Source organism: Trachurus japonicus, chromosome 6, assembly GCF_045865225.1.
Source record: "Trachurus japonicus isolate A0001 chromosome 6, Traja_1.0".
Lineage (NCBI taxonomy): Eukaryota > Metazoa > Chordata > Actinopteri > Carangiformes > Carangidae > Trachurus > Trachurus japonicus.
Window position 1 is genome coordinate 17,771,894 of NC_140912.1, and position 25,369 is coordinate 17,797,262.

The 25,369-nt window shown below is 42.9% G+C and overlaps 2 protein-coding genes across 3 annotated transcripts; both read left to right on the forward strand.

Moving 5' to 3' along the window:
- The first annotated feature begins 50 nt into the window (after nucleotides 1-50).
- On the forward strand, nucleotides 51-3,085 carry endouc (endonuclease, polyU-specific C). Of its 2 annotated transcripts, none has more exons than XM_085779503.1 (8): nucleotides 51-139; nucleotides 502-561; nucleotides 660-759; nucleotides 851-962; nucleotides 1,072-1,193; nucleotides 2,017-2,129; nucleotides 2,271-2,421; nucleotides 2,504-3,085. In XM_085779503.1, the coding sequence occupies exons 1-8, from the start codon at nucleotides 129-131 to the stop codon at nucleotides 2,777-2,779; spliced, it is 945 nt and encodes a 314-aa protein (XP_085635629.1). In that variant the 5' UTR covers nucleotides 51-128; the 3' UTR covers nucleotides 2,780-3,085. The 2 variants fall into 2 exon arrangements, with proteins under 2 accessions (XP_085635629.1, XP_085635630.1); XM_085779504.1 differs by having other exon boundaries at nucleotides 505-561.
- Nucleotides 3,086-3,596: 511 nt separating this feature from the next.
- On the forward strand, nucleotides 3,597-24,512 carry polr3b (polymerase (RNA) III (DNA directed) polypeptide B). Its single transcript, XM_085779501.1, has 28 exons — nucleotides 3,597-3,776; nucleotides 4,159-4,191; nucleotides 4,605-4,661; nucleotides 4,753-4,817; nucleotides 4,912-4,987; nucleotides 5,713-5,813; nucleotides 5,964-6,055; nucleotides 6,173-6,290; nucleotides 6,994-7,102; nucleotides 7,995-8,117; nucleotides 10,758-10,874; nucleotides 10,969-11,103; nucleotides 12,371-12,532; nucleotides 13,022-13,222; nucleotides 13,781-13,943; nucleotides 14,934-15,087; nucleotides 15,264-15,338; nucleotides 15,448-15,546; nucleotides 15,656-15,783; nucleotides 16,906-17,115; nucleotides 17,216-17,374; nucleotides 18,107-18,224; nucleotides 18,370-18,512; nucleotides 20,859-20,962; nucleotides 21,936-22,102; nucleotides 23,226-23,339; nucleotides 23,460-23,633; nucleotides 24,119-24,512. The coding sequence occupies exons 1-28, from the start codon at nucleotides 3,705-3,707 to the stop codon at nucleotides 24,246-24,248; spliced, it is 3,399 nt and encodes a 1,132-aa protein (XP_085635627.1). The 5' UTR covers nucleotides 3,597-3,704; the 3' UTR covers nucleotides 24,249-24,512.
- The last annotated feature ends 857 nt before the right edge of the window (nucleotides 24,513-25,369 follow it).

A 25,369-nucleotide genomic window follows, 5' to 3' on the forward strand; every position in this document is an offset into this window, starting at 1 on the left:
GCGCAGTTAATGGACATGGTCTAATAACTAAGTGCCTCGAGGAGAGTGAACATACAGCAAAGCAGACAAGTGCCAGTCCTCTGTCTGCTGCAGTCTGAGCTGAAGGAGTGGAAAGTGCAAGGAGAGTCATGGCTGCAAGGTTTGTGTTTTTATTTTCATAAGCCTGAAAATGAATTTACTCAACACACACAAGTTCAGTTTAGATGATGGATCCCTTTGTTGCAGTTGGTAGAACTGTTATTTAATTACAGTGTTTGTTTGTTTGTTTTTATCATATGTTGTTACTGTTTTGAGGTTCTGAGAGAGAGCAAGGGCAGAATGCATTTCATTGCATTGATTGTACATGGCACTTTTTAATGTGATAGATGAACTAAACTTGAACTATAATGTTTTTTTTTGTGTCAGACCATCACTGCAGACTAAATCTAAAGTCAGAATAACCAGTCTGTTGTTGTTTTTTTCTCCTTATATATATCCAAAATGTGTCATTTATGTAATCAGCAGGTTTAGTGCCGTCCTTGTCCTCCTTGCAGTGTTTCTCAGTGGACTAGATGCATCAAGGTACAGTTGCCTATATAAATAAATAAAGGTTCCTCATGATTAACAATGTTTATTTTGCTTGTCAGCATTTGTCAGTTGCACATTATTCTCTGTCACAGACCGGCTGTAAACCAGGAACTATCCAATCTTTTCAACGAGCTGTGGAGGCTGGATGGGAATCGCATGATTCCTGGGGTCGACTACACAATATCTGTCCAGGTGTGGAACATGTAGTTTTATTCACATGACACACACATCCTCCTGTTGTTAAGTTGTTCATTAAGACTCTCTCTGTGTTTGCTCTGACCAGGGAAGAGCCAGTTACGTGAGCCAGGGCAGCCACGTTGTGCAGGATCACGCCGCACTGCCTCTGTTCTCCAATGTAAATGAGAACAAACTAAAGAACATGACCACCATCTCCAGTGAGTGTCTATGGAGCAGAGACAGAAACCATCTCTGAGCATTTCTGAGCCTAAAAGAGTCGTTTTGCAGACGCCCCTATGATAATACATTTGATTTGTGTGCCTGCAGGGTTCATGAATCTCCTGGACAACTATGAGCAGTCCACAGGCGTGACGGAGCGAGTCACAACAGAGGAGCTGACTGAGATTAGTCTCTTCCTGGATGCCGTCCTGCAGACTGAAGTCATGAAGGTACGGTCAACATGTTACAACTAGTTGAATCTCACAAGTCACACACAGTTATACAGTTCAATCGCCAAATTCTGCTCCACCACCACACCTCATTTTCTGTATCAGTTTGTTTTCATTCTGCACGTCTCAGACTGAAAAGACAAACAACTTCCAATCGGTGTTGTACATTTGTTTCCCACCAACTGGTTCTGGTTTTGTGGTTTTGAAGCTGCAGCTGTTCTCCTGTGGGAGTTGAGACTCGTAGTTCAACACTGAACACATTGCTTAATGTTTGAGAGAAAGAGAGAGCGAGAGAGAGAGAGAGAGAGAGAAAGCAGCAACAGCATCTGTCTGCAGCTGTGGAATGCTGCGCTGGATTAAACGGTCTCCCCAAAGAGCTTCACTGGAAGAATGTGGACATTCAGTACTTGTTGTACTTTAGAGAAATGCATAAGATTATATGGACACGATGTAGCCAGCACCAGGACAAAGTCCCTGTGCTCATTCTCCAACAGAAACGTACATATTTTAATCAAAACAAAGAGGCATCTCATAATATTTATCAATCTAATAATCAGATTCAAAGATTAACTTGGCACATACACAATTGTACATGTTGCGGTGATATACTTTCTTGCTACATCCATGTAATGGAATTGCAAAATTAAAGGAAAATATGTAGGCTACGTGTGAAAGCGCAATCAAATAAATATGCAAACAATAGAAAACAGGAACGTTTCAAAGAGGATTTTTCATAAAAAGATAATTTGATCCTCTCTTTATTGTAAGAAAGTCCAGCACCAGAGTCATGATGATGAATGCCATTAATGTGATTTCTCCACAGCGAGCTCATAAGTTCCTGGTGAGCAAAGGAAAGTCCAGCGCAAACTTGAGACTGTTTAAGAATCAGCTGAACTTGATCTGGTTCCAGCTCTACCACAGAGAGAGAAACAGAGGGTGAGATACTAAGACAGCCATACATACGATACTGACATGTCAATAAATCTGTATTGAAACAAACAAGGAATTTACTACAATTCTTTAGAGAACAATATATAATGATTTTGTGTGGTATTTCTGCTCTAAAACATTCATCAGTCTGGACTCCTGTGGATTTGAGCATGTCTTTGTTGGAGAGACAAAATCTGGAACAGAAATCATCGGTTTTCACAACTGGATCCAGTTCTACCTTCAAGAAAAAAACAGGCACTTGGACTACAAAGGCTACAAAGCCAGAGAGCATGATTTGGTAAGTGTAACAGTTCATTAGGAAGGAAACAGCCCAGTTATGTAATCTGCTGTCTTTAAAATCCTTGTGTTTCTCTCCGCAGCCGGATCAAGATGACCATGTTTTGAACCTGCAGTTCAGCTGGCACCAACTAGTGAAGCCTGTTGGGAGCACCTTCATCGGGACCAGCCCCGAGTTTGAGATGGCGCTCTTCACCGTCATCTTCCTCATGAACACGGACAGGAGCACCACGGTGCTGGTCAACATCGACCAGTGTCAGATGGAGCTGGTGGTCATCAGACACGGGCGCTCCCTCGGGACGGCATATCCCAAACTACTCAGCAGCAACAGCAGGCATTTCAGGACCCACTCCCACTGATACACAGTGATACTCACGACCTCGTAGGAGAACATGAGGCACAGACTGACTGTGGTTTGGTTAATACAGCACAGACCTGCTTAATGTAGTCCAGGAGTTATGTAGTCACTGAGTTTGTTTTTATAATTAACAGTTTCAATAAAAATATCGAGTGCTTTATTAAATAAAATATTGGAGTCCCTAAATTTCTACAGTAACCTGGACAAATAAAATCAACTTCATTTAATCTTTGTTATACAATGGAGTCACAAATTTGCAGTCACACAAGTAATTAAATGTGGAAAAAATACTCAAATTCTTTACCTACATAAAACCTGCAGTGCAGAGTGGGAGTACTACTCCATTTTATTATGTCATATGCAATTTTAAAATGCCCTCAGGTATGAAAACTACATTCAATGCTGTTTAACTGTTGACATGTAAAACATATGACTGCAAAGCTTCAAGGATATCTTATGCTATTGTTTCTCCTGTTCTGCAGAAATAAAGTCCCATCGCTGCAGATGTCTAATGAATGAATATATCAAATGGGAGGGCATATAAAGTCTTCCTGTTCCTGTTTTATCAATTATTATTGTTTTGGGATTATGAGATAAATCCAGTAAAAGTGTATTCTTTCACAAAGTTGAAATGCTCAAATAAACAATCAGTATATCGGAATAAAATCACCTGACTAAATGTTTATTAATCACTTTTGTTTGTAATACTGACGTGTACTTTAACACACAAGGTAAAACAACTGTTTTTTATTACAAGGAAGCGGAACCAGTTATTTGGTTCCCACCTACACCCACACACACACACGGACGTTTTACGGTGTAACACACCAGAGGGACGCATGCTGCAGCGACTTCCGACGCCGTACATCAACACAGACTGTATGGCCAGAGTTTTGTGCTCTTACAGGTGAACGGTGTGAACAGCCATGGAGGTGTTGGGAGCGGAGTTCAGGGACCTGACCCCCCAGGAGCTCGCGGCTCCTGTCGACACCGTGGAGGTGAGTTCACGGACCGTGGGAGAGTCGAGTTTCACAGCAGCAGCAGCAGCAGCAGCAGCAGCAGCAGCTCAGAGGCTAAACTCTCTCACTAACGTGGCTGCAGCTCAGACACATCATGACAAAGCTGCAGATACACTGCTGGCTAGTTTGTAGGAGGAGATGGGTGTTAATTATACAATGATATACACAGATTATATGTCGGTTTATTATTGTTGTTTGTTGGTGTGTGTTTCGTTTTACTGGCAGCTGTCAAGGTTTGACGCGTGGCCACAACCAAGTTAGTTAGCTACAAACCAAAGAGTAAAAGAAAATATCCCGAGCACATTACTTAACCTGCCTGACAACAACAGAATTGACATGGTGCTTATTTTGTTTTTTACAGGAAAAATGGAAACTGTTACCAGCCTTCCTGAAGGTAACACAACAACACACCTGTACTGTACCCCCATTTATGTTGTGTGGTTACTGATGTTGGGTGATTTATATTTCAAAATACTACAACAAAAAATTGAAAGAGACAATTTCTAGACAGTAAACTAAAGTTTTATAATGGAGAAAGTGCATTCATGTAAAATCATATTAAATCTTGATATTTCCTGAACAGTTTTGCTCAGTCATTTGATGTCTTGTGTATCAAAAATTGACTGTGTATCAGTTTAATTACAGAAGTCTGACATTGACATTGACATCTATTTTCTATTGTTGTATCTACCTGGTCACATAAAGGAGAATTATAGTATTATTATTATTATTATTATTATTTTCTGTCAGTGCCGTGTATGTTCATCGCAGACTGTCATTTATTTCTCGGCTCAATGTGTTTTCCAGGTGAAAGGTCTGGTGAAGCAGCACATCGACTCTTTCAACTATTTCATCAACGTGGAGGTAAAATGTGACAGCAGTTATGTCTCAGTGTGTGTCAGAGCTGCTTCAGTTTCATCCTGACTTCAGCGTGAATGTCTTCATCTCTTTGTAGATAAAGAAAATTATGAAAGCGAACGAGAAAATCACAAGTGATGCTGATCCGATGTGGTACCTCAAGTAAGTCACACAACCTGTTTCCACCGGCTGTGAGTTACTGCAGTGGTTTAACACAGGGCAACTCAGGCAAAATATCTGAATGTTTTTCTTCCAGATACCTCAATATCTACGTCGGCATGCCCGATGTCGAAGAGAGCTTCAACGTGACAAGACCAGTGTCGCCTCATGAGGTGAGATTACTTTGAGAGTAATCTGTGAGAGCAGTGGCATGTTTTTTATGTTAAAAGATCGAGCTGATGGGAAATTAATTCAATTAATCAATCAAAAAAACTTTATTTCTCCCCAGGGGGCAATTTAAAGAGCATTAAGTAGCTTTAAAAAAACAAACAAACTTAAGAACACAGCCATCAAGGGTTTATAAACAGATAAAAACACATGCACGCACAGACACACACACACACACAAGTTAGTAAAGTAAAGTAAAGTGCTTGGTGGCAGGCAATTTCTGTTTTGCAGAGTGATGGAATGAAACCAGCAACTGAAGGAAAAGGTTATGACATTTTCAATGAAAGCATAATACAGTAGAAAGTGGTGAGAATGTCTTTGTTGACCCCAAAAGATTTTAGTTTCCTCAGAAGATAGTGTCTTTGGTGGCATTTCTGGAGGATTTCCTCTGTGTTGGAGGAAAACTGGAGCAGGTTGTCAAAAAATGTTCCCAGGTACTTGTACTCATTGACAACCTCCGCTGGCTTCCCTTCTGTGATAGTTCTTTTTTTTTTGTTTGCTTTTTTATTCTTTTAAATAAGCATCAGCTGTAGCACTTTTACTAACATTTAAAGATTTGGTTTTACTGGAAAGAAACCACTTTAAACTCATTAAAATGACTCTACATATGACTCTTATCTAATATTTCACTTGGCTTGCTTGAGCTCATGGTTTGTGTTTGTTTCCACAGTGTCGTCTCAGAGACATGACCTACTCGGCGCCCATCACGGTGGACATAGAGTACACCCGTGGCAGTCAGAGAATCATCCGAAACGCTCTGCCCATTGGACGGTATCAGAGTTTTTTCTGTTATTGGTCATAACACAGTCAAACTTATCAACCTATCAAACTTATTTCATAACTGCAGCAGTCTTGTACAGAATATTACCACAGTCGTGCTCATATGTGTTTGTCATTAATGTAAAACTGTGCTTTCCTCAGGATGCCGATCATGCTGCGAAGCTCCAACTGCGTTCTCACGGGGAAAACACCCATGGAGTTTTCAAAACTCAATGAATGTCCTCTGGATCCAGGTACACAATCATAACACAACCTCATCATGGAAACCAAAACGTAACACACAGAACGACAGCCCGAGTTACCAAGTTACTGTTGATTAAATTACTGTGCCACACTGCATTTCTTCACAGGGGGTTACTTCATCGTGAAAGGTCAGGAGAAAGTCATTCTGATCCAAGAGCAGCTGTCCAAGAATCGGATCATTGTGGAGCAGGACAGGAAGGGCGCGGTGGGAGCCTCGGTTACCAGGTGCTGTAACTACATCTCTCTGACACTCTTATTTATTAAAGCTGGTGCAGATTAGGGAGAGAAATGTCGTGGATTTGAGTTCAGCTGCCGGTGAAACACACAACACTTCGGCCTGAGCCCAGATTCAGGCTGTTTCAAACAAGCTTTAAACTGTGGTCAAGTACTTTTAAGTTTATAGTTTTGTGTTGACTTATTTCTTTCCTTTTTTAACTTTGGCAAAGCCATTTTTAGAAAATATTTGAAACATGCTTCATTTATATCCATGTTTACTTGCTTAGTCTTCTTCCGTTGTCGATGCACTGCTGCAGTTTTTGACATATTAACTTTCACCTGTGAATCAGTTGACCTGTGTAAAGTAACTAAAGTGTTTTTCACAGAGGAAGCTTCTTAATTGAGTAAAATGAACTGGAAGTGTCTAAGTGGCAGCTTTGATAAGAGCTGGTCAGTCTCCTTCACTTTGCCTGCTTTCATGAAAAGAATAGCATAGTGTATTTTACATAAGTTTATCACTGAATATAATTTATTCTGCCCCCTTTGTTATTTTTGATTATTATTTTAATGCCTAAACCTTTTAAACTAATCTTATTTCAATATTTGAAATGTTATTTTCTCACTTGAGACTGTCTCTCGTGACATTTATAAGAAAAACACATTTCCCCCTAAAAGTTACTTATTTTTTTAAACGTTGTTCTTCTTATTCCAGCTCGACTCATGAGAAGAAGAGCAGAACCAATATGATCGTTAAACAAGGCAGATTCTACCTCAGACACAACACACTGTCGGAGGACGCTCCCATTGCCATTATATTCAAGGTAAGAGATTTGGACGATGATGATGATGATGATGGGACACGAGTGTAGCTGCTGCGTCCACTAGAGGGCGCCGTAAGACAGCTGCAGGTTACAAGTTGGAGCTGTGGTTTTCCACATTGTTGCGCCACAGACTGAGTCAAAAACTTGTTTGCTTCCAGTGTAACTTTATCTGAATTGATGCCTTTTTGTTTTTAAGTCTCTTCTACAGCATTGCACCATGAACCGTCTTAAATAGTTGATTACATACAACATAATAGATATGTGGATTTGATAAACGGTTTTGACACAAGTCGGTGGTTTCAGTTGCACTTGATCAGATTAATTTCCACGCGTGGCCCTTTTGCTCTCAGTGAAAATGTCAGTCAGCCAGCTGGCATCATGAGCTCCTCTCCCTCCGAGGACAACTCTCTCCAAACATGTCACCTCGTGAGTGTCGAGTGTTCGGAGCTGAAATCATTATCCACAGGACACAGTTTGCGTGCTCGCGTGTTTGCTGTGCACTTGTATATCCTGGGCGACTTCTTCGCCATCTCTGTCTGTGTTTGGCAGCGGCTGGAGAAGCGGCGTCAGATCCAGTGCGAGACAGACGGGATTAGTTCCCACAGCCCCACATTTCCATAAGCAAATGTCAGACAACCTTATGACTCTGAGTCCACCTCTCCCTCCCTCTGCACACACTCACTCACACTTACTCCCGCCGCAAAATGTCTCCTCTTTGTGCTTTTCACTCACCAACAGGCGCTTATGTGGTTTCACAAATTAAATATTTATATATTACACAATATATTAAATGGTTTTTAGTCTGAGATCAGTCCACATGTTCTTTCTCTTCGTACTTTCTGTCCAATTCACATTCCTGAGGCCACACACTGTTACCATGTCGTCCACGCAGGGAATGGGCGTGGAGAGCGACCAGGAGATCGTGCAGATGATTGGTACAGAGGAGCACGTCATGGCCAGCTTCGCCCCGAGCCTGGAGGAGTGTCAGAAAGCCCAGATCTTCACACAGACTCAGGTACACCAGTGGTCCATATATCTGCCCCTTTATGGAAATAAAGGGAGGTTTCGTGAACTCTGCACATAAAAGTCAGTTCAGCAGTCGTCTTCAGCCTCAGGAGGGAGCTTTGATTCTTTACAAAGACAGTTTAATGCAGTCATTGCTCATGTTTTTAAAGCATCAAAGGATGAAAATAAAACTGAAAATTATAAGAAAAAAAGCACAATAAATACAACAAGGTCCATTCAATATTTACAATACAAAAAAGCCAACACAAATGCAATAATTAAAAACTAACTAGATGAGCAGAACCAGGACTATTTAGGATGAAAAAAGTTCAAGTTTGTGCCAATACTCATGATGTTGTCATGTTTTTCTCTGCTTGAACTTGAGACTTGAAGTACAAATTGTGGCGGTGGAGTTTGAGGGAGGTGCTGGTTTACCAGGCAGAGAGGGTATAAGATAAATAGATGCTATTAGTTTAGTTTCATATTGAGAAATGAGGGATCATTCATTTTTGGACCTTGACCCATAATCAAAAACATGTTGATTCAAATCCACATCAACATATCTCAGCCTCTAATGCATCATTTTGTTATTGTTAGTTTTTGATTTTAGTTAAATCAACGGTTTGAGTTTAGTAAATGTTCTTATTCGATGTCTTTAGCTTTAAAAGGTTGATACCACTCGTCACATCTGAGGGGTAAATATTAGGTGACGACCTGTCGCCCTTTAGTGTAGCTCTGTCCGACAGTGGGACGACCCGTCCATAAGCACTTCCACCGCATTTTAATTGATGTTTCAGCTGGTTGCCTGGCAACCTCGCAGTGACAACAAGAGTCAGAAAGTCACATGACCCCGTGTAAAACCACAAGTTTATTCTACAGTCTCTTGTACAAATGTAATAAAGTGTGAAGCAGTGAGCTGTCACCACCCATGTTCCGGTATTCATCGACGGGTCGTCTCATCTGACTCAGCAGGAACGAACACAATCATCTTTTTTTTATTTATCGTAATGTGGCAAGTGTATGTAAAATCACACCTCAAAATACACACACAGCAGTCGCCACTGTGCAGTAAAGAGGGCCAAACTTTAATTTGGTTGTTGTTTTAAATCACAGCTTGTTTGGACGAGAGAAATGTGTAGGATGAGTCAGCTGTAATTCAATAAACAACCATATTGAGTTATGAGCCGCCCTGACGTGCGCCCATTGACTCTGTCGGCCATTAACCGCTGCTGACAGAAGGTATTTTCTTTGTCTCTCTGTGATCAGATGACCAAGGTTTTGTCTTACAGCCAGTTAAGTAATGCTTTTCATGCGTTATTCAGGAGGCCCACATGTTTTCTTTGACATCTACAGATGAATGCAATCGGCCAATTTGTTTTTCATAAAGATTATGTTGTTAGAGGAGCCACTGATGCATTGATGAGGCCATATTTGCTTCCTAGCAACCGGTCGCAGCAGCTCTCTGGTTCGTCTGTCTGCCAGCCTCCATGATGTCTTTTCATGGTATTCATTGGGTCATTGTATTGTGCACAATGAGGCCTAAATCTATATAATTAAAGGCAGATAAGGCTTGAGAAACATTGTTATCAGATTATAACTAATCTGCCTAAAGCAAGTTTCACTGTCATCTTTTTATTTTTTAGTGATGAATCCTCAATATCTGAACACTGATGAATTATATATATATATAACATGGCAGGGTGGGTGGTCTTGCATAAAGTCTTTAGCCTCATTAACCTTTGACCTCCTCTATAGATGTGTAGAGGGCTGCAGAGACACACTGACTCAGGTGTTTGGTGTGTGTGCGTGTGTGCGCTCTGTGCCCTTTGTAATTCACTTGACTTCACACAACCCTGATACATGTGTTTTCTGTGCCCCACACATGTTGATCATTTCACAGTAAAACTGGCATCGAGCTAACTTAAAGAAATGAAGCACGAGTGGTGGGGCATCATAGAGCCTAAAATCCAGACCTTATAATTGCAATGCCCTCAGTTTGACTGGACCTTTGTTGTTTTCCAGTCTGTTACTTTTCTTCCGTCTGATGTCAAAAAATGCAGAATCACACAAAATATAACATGTTTAGACCTGTTTACTTACCTTTTATTCATTTCCAGGGACACATCTGGACACTTTCTAACTTAAGACCTTTCTAGTCAGCACTGAGGCACGAACTCAGGACACTAAAGGGATTGTTCATGTTATCTGATGTGGGGTTGCGTCAGGTAATTGAACATCGTCGGTGCATTACCTGCAGTAGATTGAATATGGAAGAATAGCAAGAGCACAAACACAGAAGCACAGAGCTCTGTCCTGTCGTGAAAGGGGTCAGTTGAAAAACACAGTGTTGTTATAGTTAGAAATGCCTCTGAGAAATGTTCATGTACCCATGAGCTCTTTCTGATTCAAACAGCCGACCTGTGCTGTTGGTGCACTTGTGTGTAATAGTGTAGTAATTACAAAGGAAAAGGCTGTTTGACGACACAATAAAGCTGTGAAAATATATAAAATAACATGTGAATTGCAACTGATATTGATGTATTTGGTACTTGGCTTTTTTTTTTTTATTGGGTGGGTAGATAAAATTTGGTGTTTAATCTATATTTTAAACTTTTACTCTGCTGTTCTGTTGTGATGCTCTGCGTCTCAGGCCCTGCGGTACCTCGGGAATAAAGTGCGGAGGCAGCGCATGTGGGGCGGCCCCAAGAAGACGAAGATGGAGGAAGCCCGAGAGCTGCTGGCGTCGCTCATCCTCACACACGTTCCTGTACGTAAACAACACAGACGTGAAACATGGGTGATGATCATTCACACACACACACAACAGTTTCTCACAACAATGTTTTGTGTTTTGGCTGCAGGTCAAAGAGTTTAACTTCAGGGCCAAGTGTATTTACCTGGCGGTGATGGTGAGGAGAGTGATCCTGGCCCAGGGCGACAACAAGGTGGACGACAGAGATTACTATGGCAACAAACGTCTGGAGTTGGCTGGACAGGTACGTCTCCATGCACCTGTCCTCATGTGGTCTCGTTTACAGCTGGTACAATACCTAATTGAATACTCCATTCATATATTTCACCTTCCACGATGGAAAACATCAGACTAATTAAGTTCAGTTTATTTGTTAATTTGTCAGCTGATCAACAGGAAACTGTTAATGAGCCAGACTTCAGCCGGGACTTTAAAGGCACCCTGTGGAACTGGGTGTTTATTCATTTCATTCATTTGTGTCGGTGAACCGCCTTTTTTTCACTCGTAGAGCCACAGGAAAACAAAACACATTTGCTGCTTATTAATTATAGAAACGTAAAAGAATAACGCTCTCATGCTTTAGTGTGAATGGATCACAGGAACTGACCAGAGGACAGCGGCTCCTCCAGCCCCGATCTCTCACCTGCATCTTTTGTTCCCGCCGCCACCTCTTTAATAAGACTCTCATTATTTTTTCCTCAGCTTTGTTTTTCCCTGTTTTGTTTTCGCCCCACCTCCCCCTGTATTTCAGTCTGGCTTTGTCAGGAGAGAGATATGCGGTGGCACCAAAATCCTGAGGCTGAGGAAGCAAGGGGGATTTTTCAGCACCGTGACAATAGAATTGCTGCCTTGACTGGAGCGATTGAGCTAATCCGCAGGCCCGGCTCTGATAATGTAATTACTGCTGTCTTAAGGCCTTTAATTTCCCCCCCCCAACCTGCTCTGTATAAGGAGCAGGAGATGGTAGGAGGGGGAGCACAGAGCCCTCTTTCAATAGGGGGCTTACACACTAACAACGCCAGCAATCTCCTCACTCTCCAATTATGGTTCCCTGACATTCAACTAATTGGCCTGGCTGCGCAGCGGAAGCTTAATTTCTTTATTAATTTCAAGCAGCGCTGCCTGTTTGTTTTGATGTATGCTAATGCACAGGGCGGTGGGAGGGGGCTGTGAGGGCGGTTGCCTCCTGTAGGCCTGGCGGAGGAGGACAGGGACCTGGGACAGTGGCCAGGTCAGGCTTATCAGTGAGCCGGCACACCTGGTTATTAAATCTGACTGTAAATGTACCTGATTAGGGACATGAGCAGCTGTAGCGTGCCAGGAGAGCTGAGAGTCTGTGTGAAGAAGAAACGGTGACGACTCGCACTCTGAAATGACTGTTGTTGCTGTTGCTCTCACTCAGTTTAGTTTGGAGACTCGACAAGTGAATAGTATCAATAGAATAATAAATCAAATGAATACTGCATTTAAAGAAAACACTGTAACAGTGGTGTCGCTGTCTCTTTTTCTAGCTTCTGTCTCTGCTGTTTGAAGATCTGTTCAAGAAGTTCAACTCTGAGCTGAAGAAAATCGCCGATCAAATCATCCCGAAGCAAAGAGCGGCTCAGTTTGATGTGGTGAAACACATGCGGCAGGATCAGATCACCAACGGCATGGTCAACGCCATATCTACTGTGAGTGTGACCACATCTGAGAACGTATGAAGGACACAGAAACATGGTTCATGAATAAAAACCCTGCTGAATAGACTCAAAAACTCATACTCAGCACCTGTTGCTGAGAACCTGTTAACTGTACACTATATATTCAACATTATTACTATTTTATCAGATGCTTTGTTATTGTTTGATGTTTGCTTTTTTAAGACACATACATACCTGAAGGAAGTGTCATATTGGTTTAAAACAGCATAAATACCTCAAAACTAAAGTCCAGTTTGCTTTGCACCCGGAAATAAAAACATTAAAAAAAAAAAAAAGTCTAAGCTGAAAACACTGATCAAAGCAGCGTAGTGTAATTTAAATCACGCAGACCTCTTGAATCATTGAGGTGAAGGCAACAACACACATTCAGTCCCACGTGTCGGCCAATGTGTTGATAAGCAGGTTAATTAAGAACAGAAAACACAGATGTTGTATTGTTTTATTCTTTTCTGTCCACAGGGAAACTGGTCACTGAAGAGATTCAAGATGGACCGTCAGGGCGTCACACAGGTCCTCTCTCGTCTCTCCTTCATCTCGGCCCTCGGCATGATGACCAGGATCTCCTCCCAGTTTGAGAAGACCAGGAAGGTCAGCGGGCCGCGCTCCCTGCAGCCGTCACAGTGGGGCATGCTGTGTCCCTCCGACACCCCCGAGGGAGAGGTGAGTGAGCAGCGGGGCCACACCTGCCCCGATCCTACAGACACAGTGAAGTGGTGACAGTGTTTTGACTGTCAACAGTGGGAGACGAGAGGGAAAAACCTTCAGTCTTCACTCCAAACCAGTGGTCGTAGATCAACACTTTGAGACATGTCCATCGAATCAGAAACATGGGATCAAGTAAAATCCAGAGTAGAAACACTTACAGGTCTCGTTTGTCTACAATTTAAAGCCCTACGATGACGGCACAATGATTAGTTTCACTCAATGTAATTTAACAAGTTGTGTGCCAGTTATAATTTACTAAAAGCCTTTTGCTTCTTTGTGAAGGTCTGGTTTTATGAATCATCAGACAAAGTCCACTCTGAGATCAAGCAGTATTTTGTAATTGTGAAATAGAAACAGGGAAACAGGAAAGTTATTATCCAGTTGTGAAGAAGATGTCCATTAAGTATTGTTTTGATTTTCACGAATGCTTCTGGTGTCGTATTCTTGTGTCGTGTGCAGTGTTGTTAATAGAAAACATGCACGTCTTTTAAAACACCTGTATGGTTTCTGTAGGCCTGTGGTCTGGTGAAGAACTTGGCCCTGATGACCCACATCACCACCGACATGGAGGACGGTCCGATCATCAAACTGGCGTTCAACCTCGGGGTGGAAGACGTGAACCTGCTGTGTGGAGAGGAGCTCTCCTACCCGAGCGTCTTCCTCGTCTTCCTCAATGGTAAAGCTGCTTCTGCGCCGGTGCAGCCTAATAAATAAATAAATAAGCACAGAGAGAATTAGCACTGGATGCTTTTGCTTTAGATCACTTGAAAAGAAAGTCTAATCCTCCCTGTTTTAAATTCATTGCTTATGAACATGAAGGGAAAAATATTCTGTTTAGTTTACAGACGGTAATTTTGCATTTTGCTGGACTGCTGATAAGTCATTAATTTCATGGCAGCAGTAGGTATTATTCTTGAGTCAGAACTTGGCCCCTTAATTACTGTATATGTTTGTCTCACTGCTGATAACTGTCAAATTATATTAGCTGCCATACCATTTAATTAGTTGGTAGCAGCAGGTGTCAAAGCCCTTCAGAGTGTGTTCGCTGCAAATGTGCCCTCACACAGAGGCAGAGCACAGTGTCTCCTCTGTTCTCCACTCATTTGTCTGTCAGACTTGATATGAACAAACCCCTGCAGGCGTTTTCAGCTCCGCTTTCGCCAGTCACAGAGGTCCAGAGTGACTCTACTGTACTATGTGCACACTTTTCTGTCTTTTCTTTCAGCACAGAGACTGAGGATGTGAGTTTAACCAAAGCACTGGTTCGTATCTAACCTGCTGTAGCTTTTTGATCCATCATTTAAAACGTCTCTTGTTGGTTTGTTTTTTCAAGAAAAGAAGTCCATTTACTAATGTTCTGTGGACTATGAATGTAAAACATCACGTCTTTGCATCTCAGACCAATTTGGTGGGAAAAAAACGAGTCATTTGAAGACGTCAGATCTGGGCGCAGCGACAGGCATTTTTCACTGTCCTCTGACAGTTTACGGACGTGATGATTAATTGAGAAAATAACGGATGGATTCATTCATTGGTGACGGACCATCCAGCTTCAGACAAACAGGAAACAACTGCATCTGACAGTTATTACATAGAACAAAGAACGAACAACAGCCTTAACTCGGTTTCTATCCTCGTTCACCTGTCTCCTGTCTCCCTCCCACAGGTAACATCCTCGGTGTGATCAGAGACCATCATAAACTGGTCCACACCTTCAGGCTGATGCGCAGGGCCGGTTTCATCAACGAGTTTGTGTCGATCTCCACAAACTTGACCGACCGCTGCGTCTACATCTCATCTGATGGAGGTCGTCTCTGCAGGTGAGAGAAGACATGAGACCTACAAACTGATACCTAATGTTATTGATATGCAATGAATAGAACACTGTCCAAGTAAAACTATACAAGTTTTTGTATGATGCATTTGTTTTAAGTTTGAATTTGTTGCTTTATCTTTTTGTAAACCAGACTTTTTGTATTTTATTGTTCCCCATCAGGCCGTACATCATCGTGAAGAGGGGACAGCCGATGGTGAAAAACAAACACATTGAAGATCTGTCTCAGGGCTACAGGTGAGGCTGAGAGTCAGGAGAACTGATATCTGAAGCAGATATACATAATCGTGTACAGTAACAGATTGGTGAAGCTTGTCGTCTGGTTTTTATCGTTTCTGTAACTCAGAACCTTTGAGGATTTCCTGCACGAGGGCCTGGTGGAGTACCTGGACGTCAATGAGGAGAACGACTGTCAGATTGCCCTTTATGAGCACATGATCAACAAGTAAGTGGCTCCTGGTTCCTCTGACAAAACAACACAGGGAAATAATTCTTCTGTTTTTTCTTTGTTGTGTTCATTTCCTCTTTTATTTATATATTTTAATCTCTTGCAGAGACACCACACACTTGGAGATCGAGCCCTTCACGCTGCTCGGGGTGTGTGCCGGCCTCATTCCTTACCCCCACCACAACCAGTCGCCCAGGAACACATACCAGTGCGCTATGGGCAAACAGGCCATGGGTAAGAAAGAGTCAGCTGAGCAGGTAGCAGCTTCAATCTGCGAGCGGGTCTTTTTTTTTTTTTAAAGTGTGAAGATCTCAAATCCCTCCTTAAACATCCTCCACACAGCTGCAGTGTTTACCTCTGAGCGCGCACAGACACTTACAGTAAATTGATCTCACATGAACACTGTTCTTAAGCCTCCTAAATCTGCTGGTTCAGAGTTTAGAGTTGTATTTGCTCAAGTGAAAATCATACAAAAGGACATTAGAATAACAAACAACATGGATACAAGAAGCCCGCTGGTTCGTCTCCCCCAAAACTCCTGCTCCTGCTCTACCTCTTGTCAGAATACATTTGTATGTGTGATTGAGTGTTTTTTCTTATGTGTGTGTGTGTGTGTGTGTGTGTCGCTGTGTGTGTGTCACTGTGTGTATGTGCGTGGACATCAAACATGGGGGGCTTGTGTAGGTTCTCCATTGTGCTGTGTGTGCGGAGGCCCTTTCCCTGCCAGTCACCCAGAGTGTCATTAGCAATTCATTGTGTCTGCTCTGGCTGTGCTCAGGGGGTCAGTGTGCTCAGCTGCGAAAGACCACAGAGTGCGCACCCGCAGCTCCTTGGAAACCAAAACTTCCCCAAACGTCCCCGCTAACATTCGTAAGAACCTCTGTCACCCCCCCCCACCCGCCCCCACCCCACTGCTTTACCTCCATCCGTCCTCTCCTCCCCCCCAATCTTTACAAAAACACAGACTGGAACTATATTTGGCACAATATCCTCTGCCTTGTCTGTTTTGTGTGGACGGGCCTATACATGTGCAAATCTGGTTGTGTGGCCCAGGCCTATTATCAGAGACTCTGTGCTTGTAGCCTGATTGTGAAGTAATAGCATCTGACAAATGTCAAGGCTTCCAGGGAGGGCCAGGCTTTATGCCATAACTGGCCCCGTTCCTCCGCTGTCGATGCTCCGAGTCGACGCTAACCAGGCCCGGCCCTGACCCTTCCTCCCCACGCGGAGATCAAACACTCCCGATAATTGGTCTAGAAACAGTCAGGACACTCAACAGGTGGAGTGAAACGCTGGAAAGGGGAATGTAACTTAAGGATACTCGTGAAGTTACAGTTACTTGTGTCTCTTCTCCAGGAACCATCGGCTACAACCAGAGGAACCGCATCGACACTCTGATGTACCTGCTGGCGTATCCTCAGAGGCCCATGGTCAAAACCAAAACCATCGAGCTCATCGACTTCGAGAAGCTCCCGGCCGGTCAGAACGCCACCGTGGCCGTGATGAGCTACAGCGGCTACGACATTGAGGACGCTCTCGTCCTCAACAAAGCCTCACTCGACAGAGGTCAGTTTGAGGATGAGCAGCTGTTTGGAGACGTTTATTATAATAATAACCGTCCAGTTCAGGTAACAGGGAGCGTTTAATTCACGCTTTCTCTCTCCAGGATTCGGTCGGTGCCTCGTCTATAAAAATGCCAAGTGCACGCTGCGGCGCTACACCAACCAGACCTTTGACAAGGTGATGGGGCCCATGCTGGACGCTGCCACGCGAAAGCCCGTCTGGAGGCACAACATCCTGGACGCTGACGGTATCTGCTCCCCCGGTGAGTCCCAGCAGGACTGGTGGAGTCCCAGCATGCCTTGCTGCTCCTCAGCAGACTCCACTGCTCCAGGAAATGTGATTTACTCTCATAAATAATACACAGGATCATTAAAAATGTTAATATACTGTCATGTAGCAACTTGCTTAAAGGTGTTTGTATAGACAGCAACACCAAAAAAACTAAAGAAATGGTGATATCCTTGGTATTTAAAAACAGTAAGTTACAGCGTGAATAAGCTTAACACAAAACAACAGGAGGTGTAAAAGAAGTGAGGCAGCAGGTTGGGGCTGGGGGGCATTCATGGCACCGGATGTGCAGTTTTTGTTTTGTTTTGTTTTGTTTTCACATGCAGGATACAATAACAAAATGGGCTGAAGTCTGTTTTTAAAGTTTCAATCTTTAAAATAAGTTAAAGCTTACATTTGAATTCTAAAATTACTTCATAATAAAAATGTATGTGACGTTTTACGATGAATAAATTGTCTCATTATTCAAGTTTGAGTGTTACGGTAAAAATAAGTCAAGTTGTAGAGCAGCTAGTCCTACAAATATAAGAGATCAATAAACAGATGACTATAGTTTACAGACTGTACTTGTACTAACTCAGAGTTGCACTTGATTGACACACGGTCGTTGTCTGGACTTTGTGTGAGCCACACACACACACACACACACACACACACACACACATACGTCTTATTGTAACGTGTGATGGATCTCGTGTCTCCACAGGTGAGCGAGTGGAGAACAAGCAGGTGTTGGTGAACAAGTCGATGCCAACCGTCACCCAGGCGCCACTGGAGGGCAGTACCCAGCCAGGCCAGCCCCAGTACAGAGACGTGCCCATCAGGTGAGCGCACGCTGGCCCCCTCCCACCACCGTCAACACTCCCACCTGTTCAGCTCCCACCTGGAAAAGCAAAAAGAACTTTGATTTCTTGTTAAACGCCTCTGGAAAAAAACAACAAGTGTTAATTTATCTTGTTTTGTTTGCAGCTACAAGGGCTCGACGGACTCGTACATCGAGAAGGTGATGATCTCATCCAACGCCGAGGACGCGTTCCTCATCAAGATCCTCCTGAGGCAGACGAGGAGACCGGAGATCGGAGACAAATTCAGCAGTCGCCACGGACAGAAAGGTGCCGACCTCACACCGCACCGCCACACCGCCGCTCTTCTCTTCTCTAAAACGAAAGGGCGGCATGTCGAGCTCAAACCTGAATGTGCACAAAACACAAAATGACATTAATATTCACCACTTCAAGGACCTGTGGTGAGATTGTTAAAGAAAAAAAAAAAAATCAGTGGTCGTCTCTGTGTCGGAGCATTTGTTGAGTCAAGTCCCAGTGGCTGTTGCTCTGTCACTGCCCCCCTGTCCTCATCTTTCAAGAGCTCTTTTCAATTAATTGGCTCTTTGTCCTGTGCCAGACTATGCAAATTTATTACACCCCAGCAGTATTCTGCCGCTACTGGGGAAAAAGTGTTTACAACCTCCATTGTTTTGCAGCACCTCCCCTATAGAGGCCTTGTATGATGTTTTAATCAAAAAGCTAACTGGCGCCATGCATAATTTACTCTCTTCATTAACGTGGTGGCCACTGGGCGGTCAGCTCGGGATGAGACGGGTCCTGAAGTCTTCTGTCTCGGTGACAGAGAGCGAAGGGGTCGCCGTGGGGTGAGCTGGAGGAGATCTGGATGGAAACACCCAGATGTGCGGCTGATGTTTGACTAGTTTGTACTCGGCATTCTGCGCAGTCGCCTTCAGGTGTTTGCTCCAACTTTAGCAGGTAGAAAAGCTTGTAAATTAAAAAAACTAATTTTTTATTTAAATGTTTTCATTTATGGAGTCAACCACTTGAGAAATAATTTGAATCGACTCCTAAATCAAAGTTTTATTGTTTAATTAGAAGTGAATTTGGCTGCAGCGATAGATCTCCCAGCTACTCATGACTAGTCTCATAAGTCCTGGTCAGCAGAGCAGAATAAGTTAATTATTTACTGGTCACACACACACACACACACACACACACACACAGCTGTGGAGGAGGGGGAGGCGGTGGAGTGGTTGTCAGTAGTAGGGGCCCATTGTGCGAGCCTCCAGCGTGGAGCTGTATGAGCTGAGCTGGACCCTTGCTGTTGTCTTGCCTTTCTCTGCTGATTTCATGCCTCTTTTATCATTCACTTTCACACAAAACAAACAACACTGAGGATGTCTGATATGGGAACTACTGCCTCTCTCTCACTCACTCACTCTCTCTTTCTTTCTTCACCTTCTTCACCATTTTCCACTTCCCTTCCTGCTCCTGTCTTTCCTCTTTCATCCTACTTTTATCCTGATATTCAAAACTTTTTTTTTGTTGTGAGCCGCCTTTTCTTTCGTTTTTGTTTTTACCCCCTTTCTCCTTCTCTTCTGGCTCCGTCGTACTCGCCTTTTTCTCTTTTTCTTTTCTTTTCACCTTCTTCCTGCTGTTGGATGACTTTCCAGTAAGTTGTTGCACTTGTTCCCGGTCGTCAACATCCTGTTACAACATCCTGTAAGGCCTCGGCGGTCGGCTGTGTGCTACGTCGCTCGCCGCTCGGCTCATAGTGAATTTTTCCCACGTGCTCGGTTTCAATTTCTCCTCTCCAGTTGATCCCCTCCACTTCCTCCGAGCTGAACTGAAAGTCATGGATGTGTAATCCCGGTCTCCCTGTCAAACTAAGCACCTTTCTCCACTTCCTGCTCTCCTTCTCTTCTCTTCTCTCCTCTCTCTCTCTTTTTTTTCATTTGCAAATGGGCCTACAATCTGTTTACCCTGGCCAGGGAAGAGTGCTTCGGCCCCTCGGCAAACATTTGCACTCACACTTAAACTCCAGGCTACCAGAGCGCTTGTCCCCCATGTCATGTGAATCAAAAGAGGAGGACCCCCCGTCTGTCCACATGAGTATGGAAATGTCATGAGGTCCACACCAGGCGGCCAGCAGCAATACACACAACACAATTTAGTTTTATCACAAGTTTTGCTATAGTGGACAAATGTTGTTAAAATGTTTTCTTAAAATGGAAGATGTACTAATGTAGCTGCAGCGGACATATTTTCTTTCTAAATTTGTCTACGAAGGTTGATAACAAATCTCCATCACACCCAAAACTGAGAACATCTAATCCTCTCATGTAAGAAGCTGAAATCAGGGAATGTTTGACTTTTTTTTGGCTTGATAAATGAGTTAATTATTTATTTATTTGTTTTTTAATCTGTTCAGCTTGCTGTATTTCACAATATTAATTCAAGGTAGCTCAATAAAAATTGTTCATGTCCAGGTGAGTCACACAAAATATTTAGTTAAAAGAAAACCACCACAAAAGATGTAGACTCATAATACTAAATCAAAGCAGCATGCAACCTAAAACAAATGATGTTTTGCAAAACAACAAGAAAAACTCAACACAAGCGGCTTCAGGTCCTAAACGCGTGTTTGTGTGTGTGTGTGTGTTTGTGTTTCAGGTGTATGCGGCCTCATCGTCCCACAGGAGGACATGCCTTTCTGTGACACAGGCATCTGTCCAGATATCATCATGAACCCTCACGGATATCCCTCCAGAATGACGGTACGGTCCCTGTCGTCACCACCTACCAACCAATTTTTATTTATTTATTTTTTACTCAAATGATTAATCAGTTATCAGAATAATTGCTAACACATTTTCAGTCAGTCAGTTAGTACGTCACCTTGTCTTTTCAGCTCAGATACACTGCATGACATTTATCAGGGAGCTGATATCGACCTTAGTTTAAGCGTGAAGGTGATGATTTGACACCTAATCCAGAACCTGTGCACAGTCGGCATCTGTGTGTTTTGGCGGTGAGCTCAGTCTGAGTCACCACCTCGGTCTCTCTGTGTTCACCGCCGTCGCTCTTCATAAGTTTGTGTTGCCTCTTCTTCTGAGACAAAACCCTCATTATCCCTGCTCCTCTCCTCTCTGGGTTATCATTGGCTTCCAGAGCACACGTCCATTGACGGCGCTAAGCAGCAATCTTACTGTTCACAAACAGATATTTGTTGCCGCAGCGACGGCTGCCAGCGACGCCGGCTCCTGTAGCCGTGTGTGGAAGTTTTATCAAACGAGCGCAGTATATCTGAACTGTAGGATGGCGCTGAATGTGAATGACACAAAACTTGGCTCCGTAGCTGCCTCTGCTTTTTGTCCCCTACACTGTAAAAACTTGAATGATCTTTACTGCTGAAGTTGTCAGTGCCAGCGTGTTTGCAAGCTGTGGTTGTCATGGAAAAGACTCAGAAATGTCTGGCTCGGGAGGATGTTTCTGCGGCCTGAGAGTGAAATGAGAGTAGGTGTTTCCTTTTATGTGACAGGGTCAGGGGTCCTCTGGGTGCGACCTCAGTGGAATTGTTGAAATCAGTCATCCTTAGACCGCCGGCCCCACCCCGAGGTGTACATGTGTGAAACCAAACCTCCGCCACAATATCAACATGTGGTGCCAGGAAACATTGTAAATCACAAAAAACATGTTTATCACGTCGAAGAATGAAGCCATTGTTCTGTTTTTGTCTGATTCTGTCAGGTCGGGAAGTTGATTGAGCTGCTTGCTGGCAAGGCCGGGGTCCTGGACGGACGGTTTCACTACGGCACGGCCTTCGGAGGCAGCAAGGTGAAGGACGTGTGTGAGGATCTCATCCGTTACGGATACAACTACCAGGGCAAAGACTACGTCACCTCGGGGATCACTGGGTAATAAAAAACAATGTTTAACCTCATTTACCACAACTCATAAACGCATGACGTATTCAGCGTTTTCCAAAAGTGTGTTTTTCTTTAAAGGGATAGTTCAACATTTTTGGCAAATTGGCCCATTGCCATAATCGCTATAGTCATAGCAGTAGGTTCGTTACCTTTAATTGTCGGTGCAAGCTATTTTTAGAACAGTGGAGCAGAGCCGTGAGCTGCTCAGAGCTATGCTACGGAGGCTAATGGGATTTCTTGATTTCCCTCATCAAACTCATCAAATACACAATCCAACAACTCCAAAATGCTCTTGTGGACAAGTTGTGACCTGCACATTCACCACGCTATGAGATAATAATGGAACGTTACGAGATAGAGTTGTTTTAGAGGTAAATTCATGCAAAACCGCTGATGTGCATTGCCTTTTTTTTTGCATTTTTTCAGCAAGCAGCCTCTGCATTAACCTCGAAAAAAAAGCAACTCGCAGCTCGGCTCGATTGAACTATCCCTTTAAGGTCATGTTGATTTTTTTAGGGTTTTTTTCAGTACATGAAACTCGAATTGCGCGATTTTACAAAATCCTCATATCCACCATATTGAGCACTTTATGTTCTCAAGATTATGTCATAATTTTATTGTCATGCCGCTGTGATCAAACACTGTTTTAATCCTGGAACATGCCTCTCCAGGCTGCACACAAGCATATTTACTCAGCTGTTTTCTACTGAAGCAGTCAGGAGATAAGTCCACTGTGTATGGATCCATCTCCCAAAAGGAGAGATGGTGGATCAACTGATCAGTCTCTTTGATCTGGAGGACTACGATGTTGTTGATCTTCCAACGTCATACTGGAGCTCGTAAAAGACGCTCTGGTGTTAAATATAGGACATCTACGCTTCCCTGAGACACCTGAATGCACCATTGTCATGATGACGTTTCCAGCATCTTGTTTTTAAAGCAGCATAATCAGATAATATACACAAATACTAAAAGAGAGATGGTGTTTTATTGTTGATAAGTGACTTTTTGATGATACTTAATTGTATCCTGATGCACATGTTCATGGTTTTAGTGTTGACTGGATGTGTATGGATGAATTATTGGTGTGTATGTGCTGTATTTTCCTCAGAGAACCACTGGAGGCTTACATCTACTTTGGACCAGTGTATTATCAGAAACTGAAGCACATGGTCCTCGACAAAATGCACGCCAGAGCCCGAGGCCCCAGAGCTGTTCTAACCAGGTAATAATAAACAAAACAAAAAACAAGGGCTGTAGATAAGATGTATAGATGTGTAGCAGGTGGATTAAGACACTATATTCCTCTGTGTCGCCCGTCTGAACGCGTCTGTCCGACCACCAGGCAGCCGACGGAGGGCCGCTCCAGAGACGGAGGTCTGCGTCTGGGCGAGATGGAGCGGGACTGTCTGATCGGCTACGGAGCGAGCATGTTGCTGCTGGAGCGCCTCATGATCTCCAGCGACGCCTTCGAGGTGGACGTGTGCGGCCAGTGCGGCCTGTTGGGATACTCCGGGTGGTAAGTTGGACACCGTGGTGGTGAACAAATACAAATCTGAAGCACGAGACGACTGCGCTGTCTCGTAACTTAGAGGAGAAACTGTGGATGACAGGGATGTCTGTTGAGAGCAGCTTGACCTTTACACAAAGTTGTTGTAAGTTCTCTTGAACGTGAACATCAGAGCGTGGTGTCATTTACTCATGGCCGCTCCGGCGTGATGATCCAGTGTGTATTAATTAACTAGAAATGTAACGTTGGCAAGATTGATAATTCACATTTATTGCAGGACTTAACAGGATAAGGCTTTAAAAATGTATGTTTTATAATGTATTATTCTTACTGGCTGCAACTGATGCTGCACCTTTGGGCTAAATCTGGAAAATAAACTTGAGATGTACCATTTATTTGTTTAGGAAAACTCAATTTGTGGATTCAGATTTGGAAGTTAAAGCTTTTTTCTAGTCAGTCGGTAATCTCCTCTGGTTTCTCTGCCCTCCATCCAGGTGTCACTACTGTAAGTCGTCCTGTCACGTTTCCTCCCTGCGAATCCCGTACGCCTGCAAGCTGCTGTTCCAGGAGCTGCAGTCCATGAACATCATCCCCCGACTCAAACTGTCGCGCTACAACGAGTGACCGGGTCAGGGACAGAAACACAGGATACGTGAGTGAAAGGTTTAGAGTCGGAGCTGAAAAGAGTCTGAAACTAGTTGATTTGTAAAAACAAAAAACTGTTTGATCAGCAAGAAACTGCCTGAGGATTTTTGTTGTTGTTTACGAAACCAAAACGGTCTGAAGTTTAGAGGATGATTTTCCTGTTTTTCATTTATGTTGATACTTTCTCACCATTATGCTCTTCACATGTGTACATAATAAACACAAAACTATTATTTCAACTCACCTGCTGTCTTTTGTACAATATGATTATGTTTAACTCGGCGTCTCCTGGTAAATGACAAATATTATATAATATATAATATAATATAGTAGTTTTTTCTTTTGTTATGTTCAGGTAGCTGCTGGTTTTCAGGTATTTTTAACAAAGTTACTTAATTGTTCTGGCGTCCGGGTGATTTCCCTTTTGTGACTCCAACTGAAGACATTAGTTGAATTCAATACATCCAAACATCTGAGACCTTACACTTATTTTACCATGACTTGAATCACAGAAAACAAAGTGTAAACATTAACTTAATGGAAATAATAATGTGAATTGGACAGGCCCGGGAATGTGGTTTGACATTTTTTGTTAAAATAATAGAAACTAAGTGAAATTACTGATGTTAATATGAATATAAAATGCCACATATTGTAGTGTTTTGCAGCTCATTAGATCAAGTTCTTCATATATGTAGGACAAAACCTTATCAACTCATTTGGTAAGTTATTTAATTAGGCCTGTAACTAATGCATTTCATTATCATTTATTCCGACAGTTAATTTGTTGATTAATTGAATAGTTTTGTCCAAAAAGTCAAGTTACAGAAGCTTTATGTGGAGAACTGTGTCGTTTCTTCTACACAATTAACTCAAAGGATGAGCTCCATATCAGACTTCTGGCCAATTAATTGATTAATTTACTAATTGTTGCCTAAACATCATTAAGCAGTAATATTTAATTACCATTCAGTCCAAGTTTGACTGATATTCACATGTGGTGTTGTTACATATTTACTACAAACCAACAGGTTGCTCATTAAAAACAATCAACAGGAGTTTTGTTCAGAGCGTTTGTATTAATTCATTCACAACCTGAG

What these genes read in the sequence shown, in the direction of transcription:
- endouc (XM_085779503.1), top strand. An exon ending in GAACATGACCACCATCTCCA is followed by an intron (nt 963 to 1,071) that starts GTGAGTGTCTAT and finishes GTGTGCCTGCAG; the next exon opens with GGTTCATGAATCTCCTGGAC. An exon ending in AAGCCAGAGAGCATGATTTG is followed by an intron (nt 2,422 to 2,503) that starts GTAAGTGTAACA and finishes TTCTCTCCGCAG; the next exon opens with CCGGATCAAGATGACCATGT.
- polr3b (XM_085779501.1), top strand. Translation starts at nt 3,705, where the DNA reads ATGGAGGTGTTGGGAGCGGAGTTCAGGGACCTGACCCCCCAGGAGCTC. An exon ending in AACGCTCTGCCCATTGGACG is followed by an intron (nt 5,814 to 5,963) that starts GTATCAGAGTTT and finishes TGCTTTCCTCAG; the next exon opens with GATGCCGATCATGCTGCGAA. An exon ending in CTTCCTCGTCTTCCTCAATG is followed by an intron (nt 13,944 to 14,933) that starts GTAAAGCTGCTT and finishes TCCCTCCCACAG; the next exon opens with GTAACATCCTCGGTGTGATC.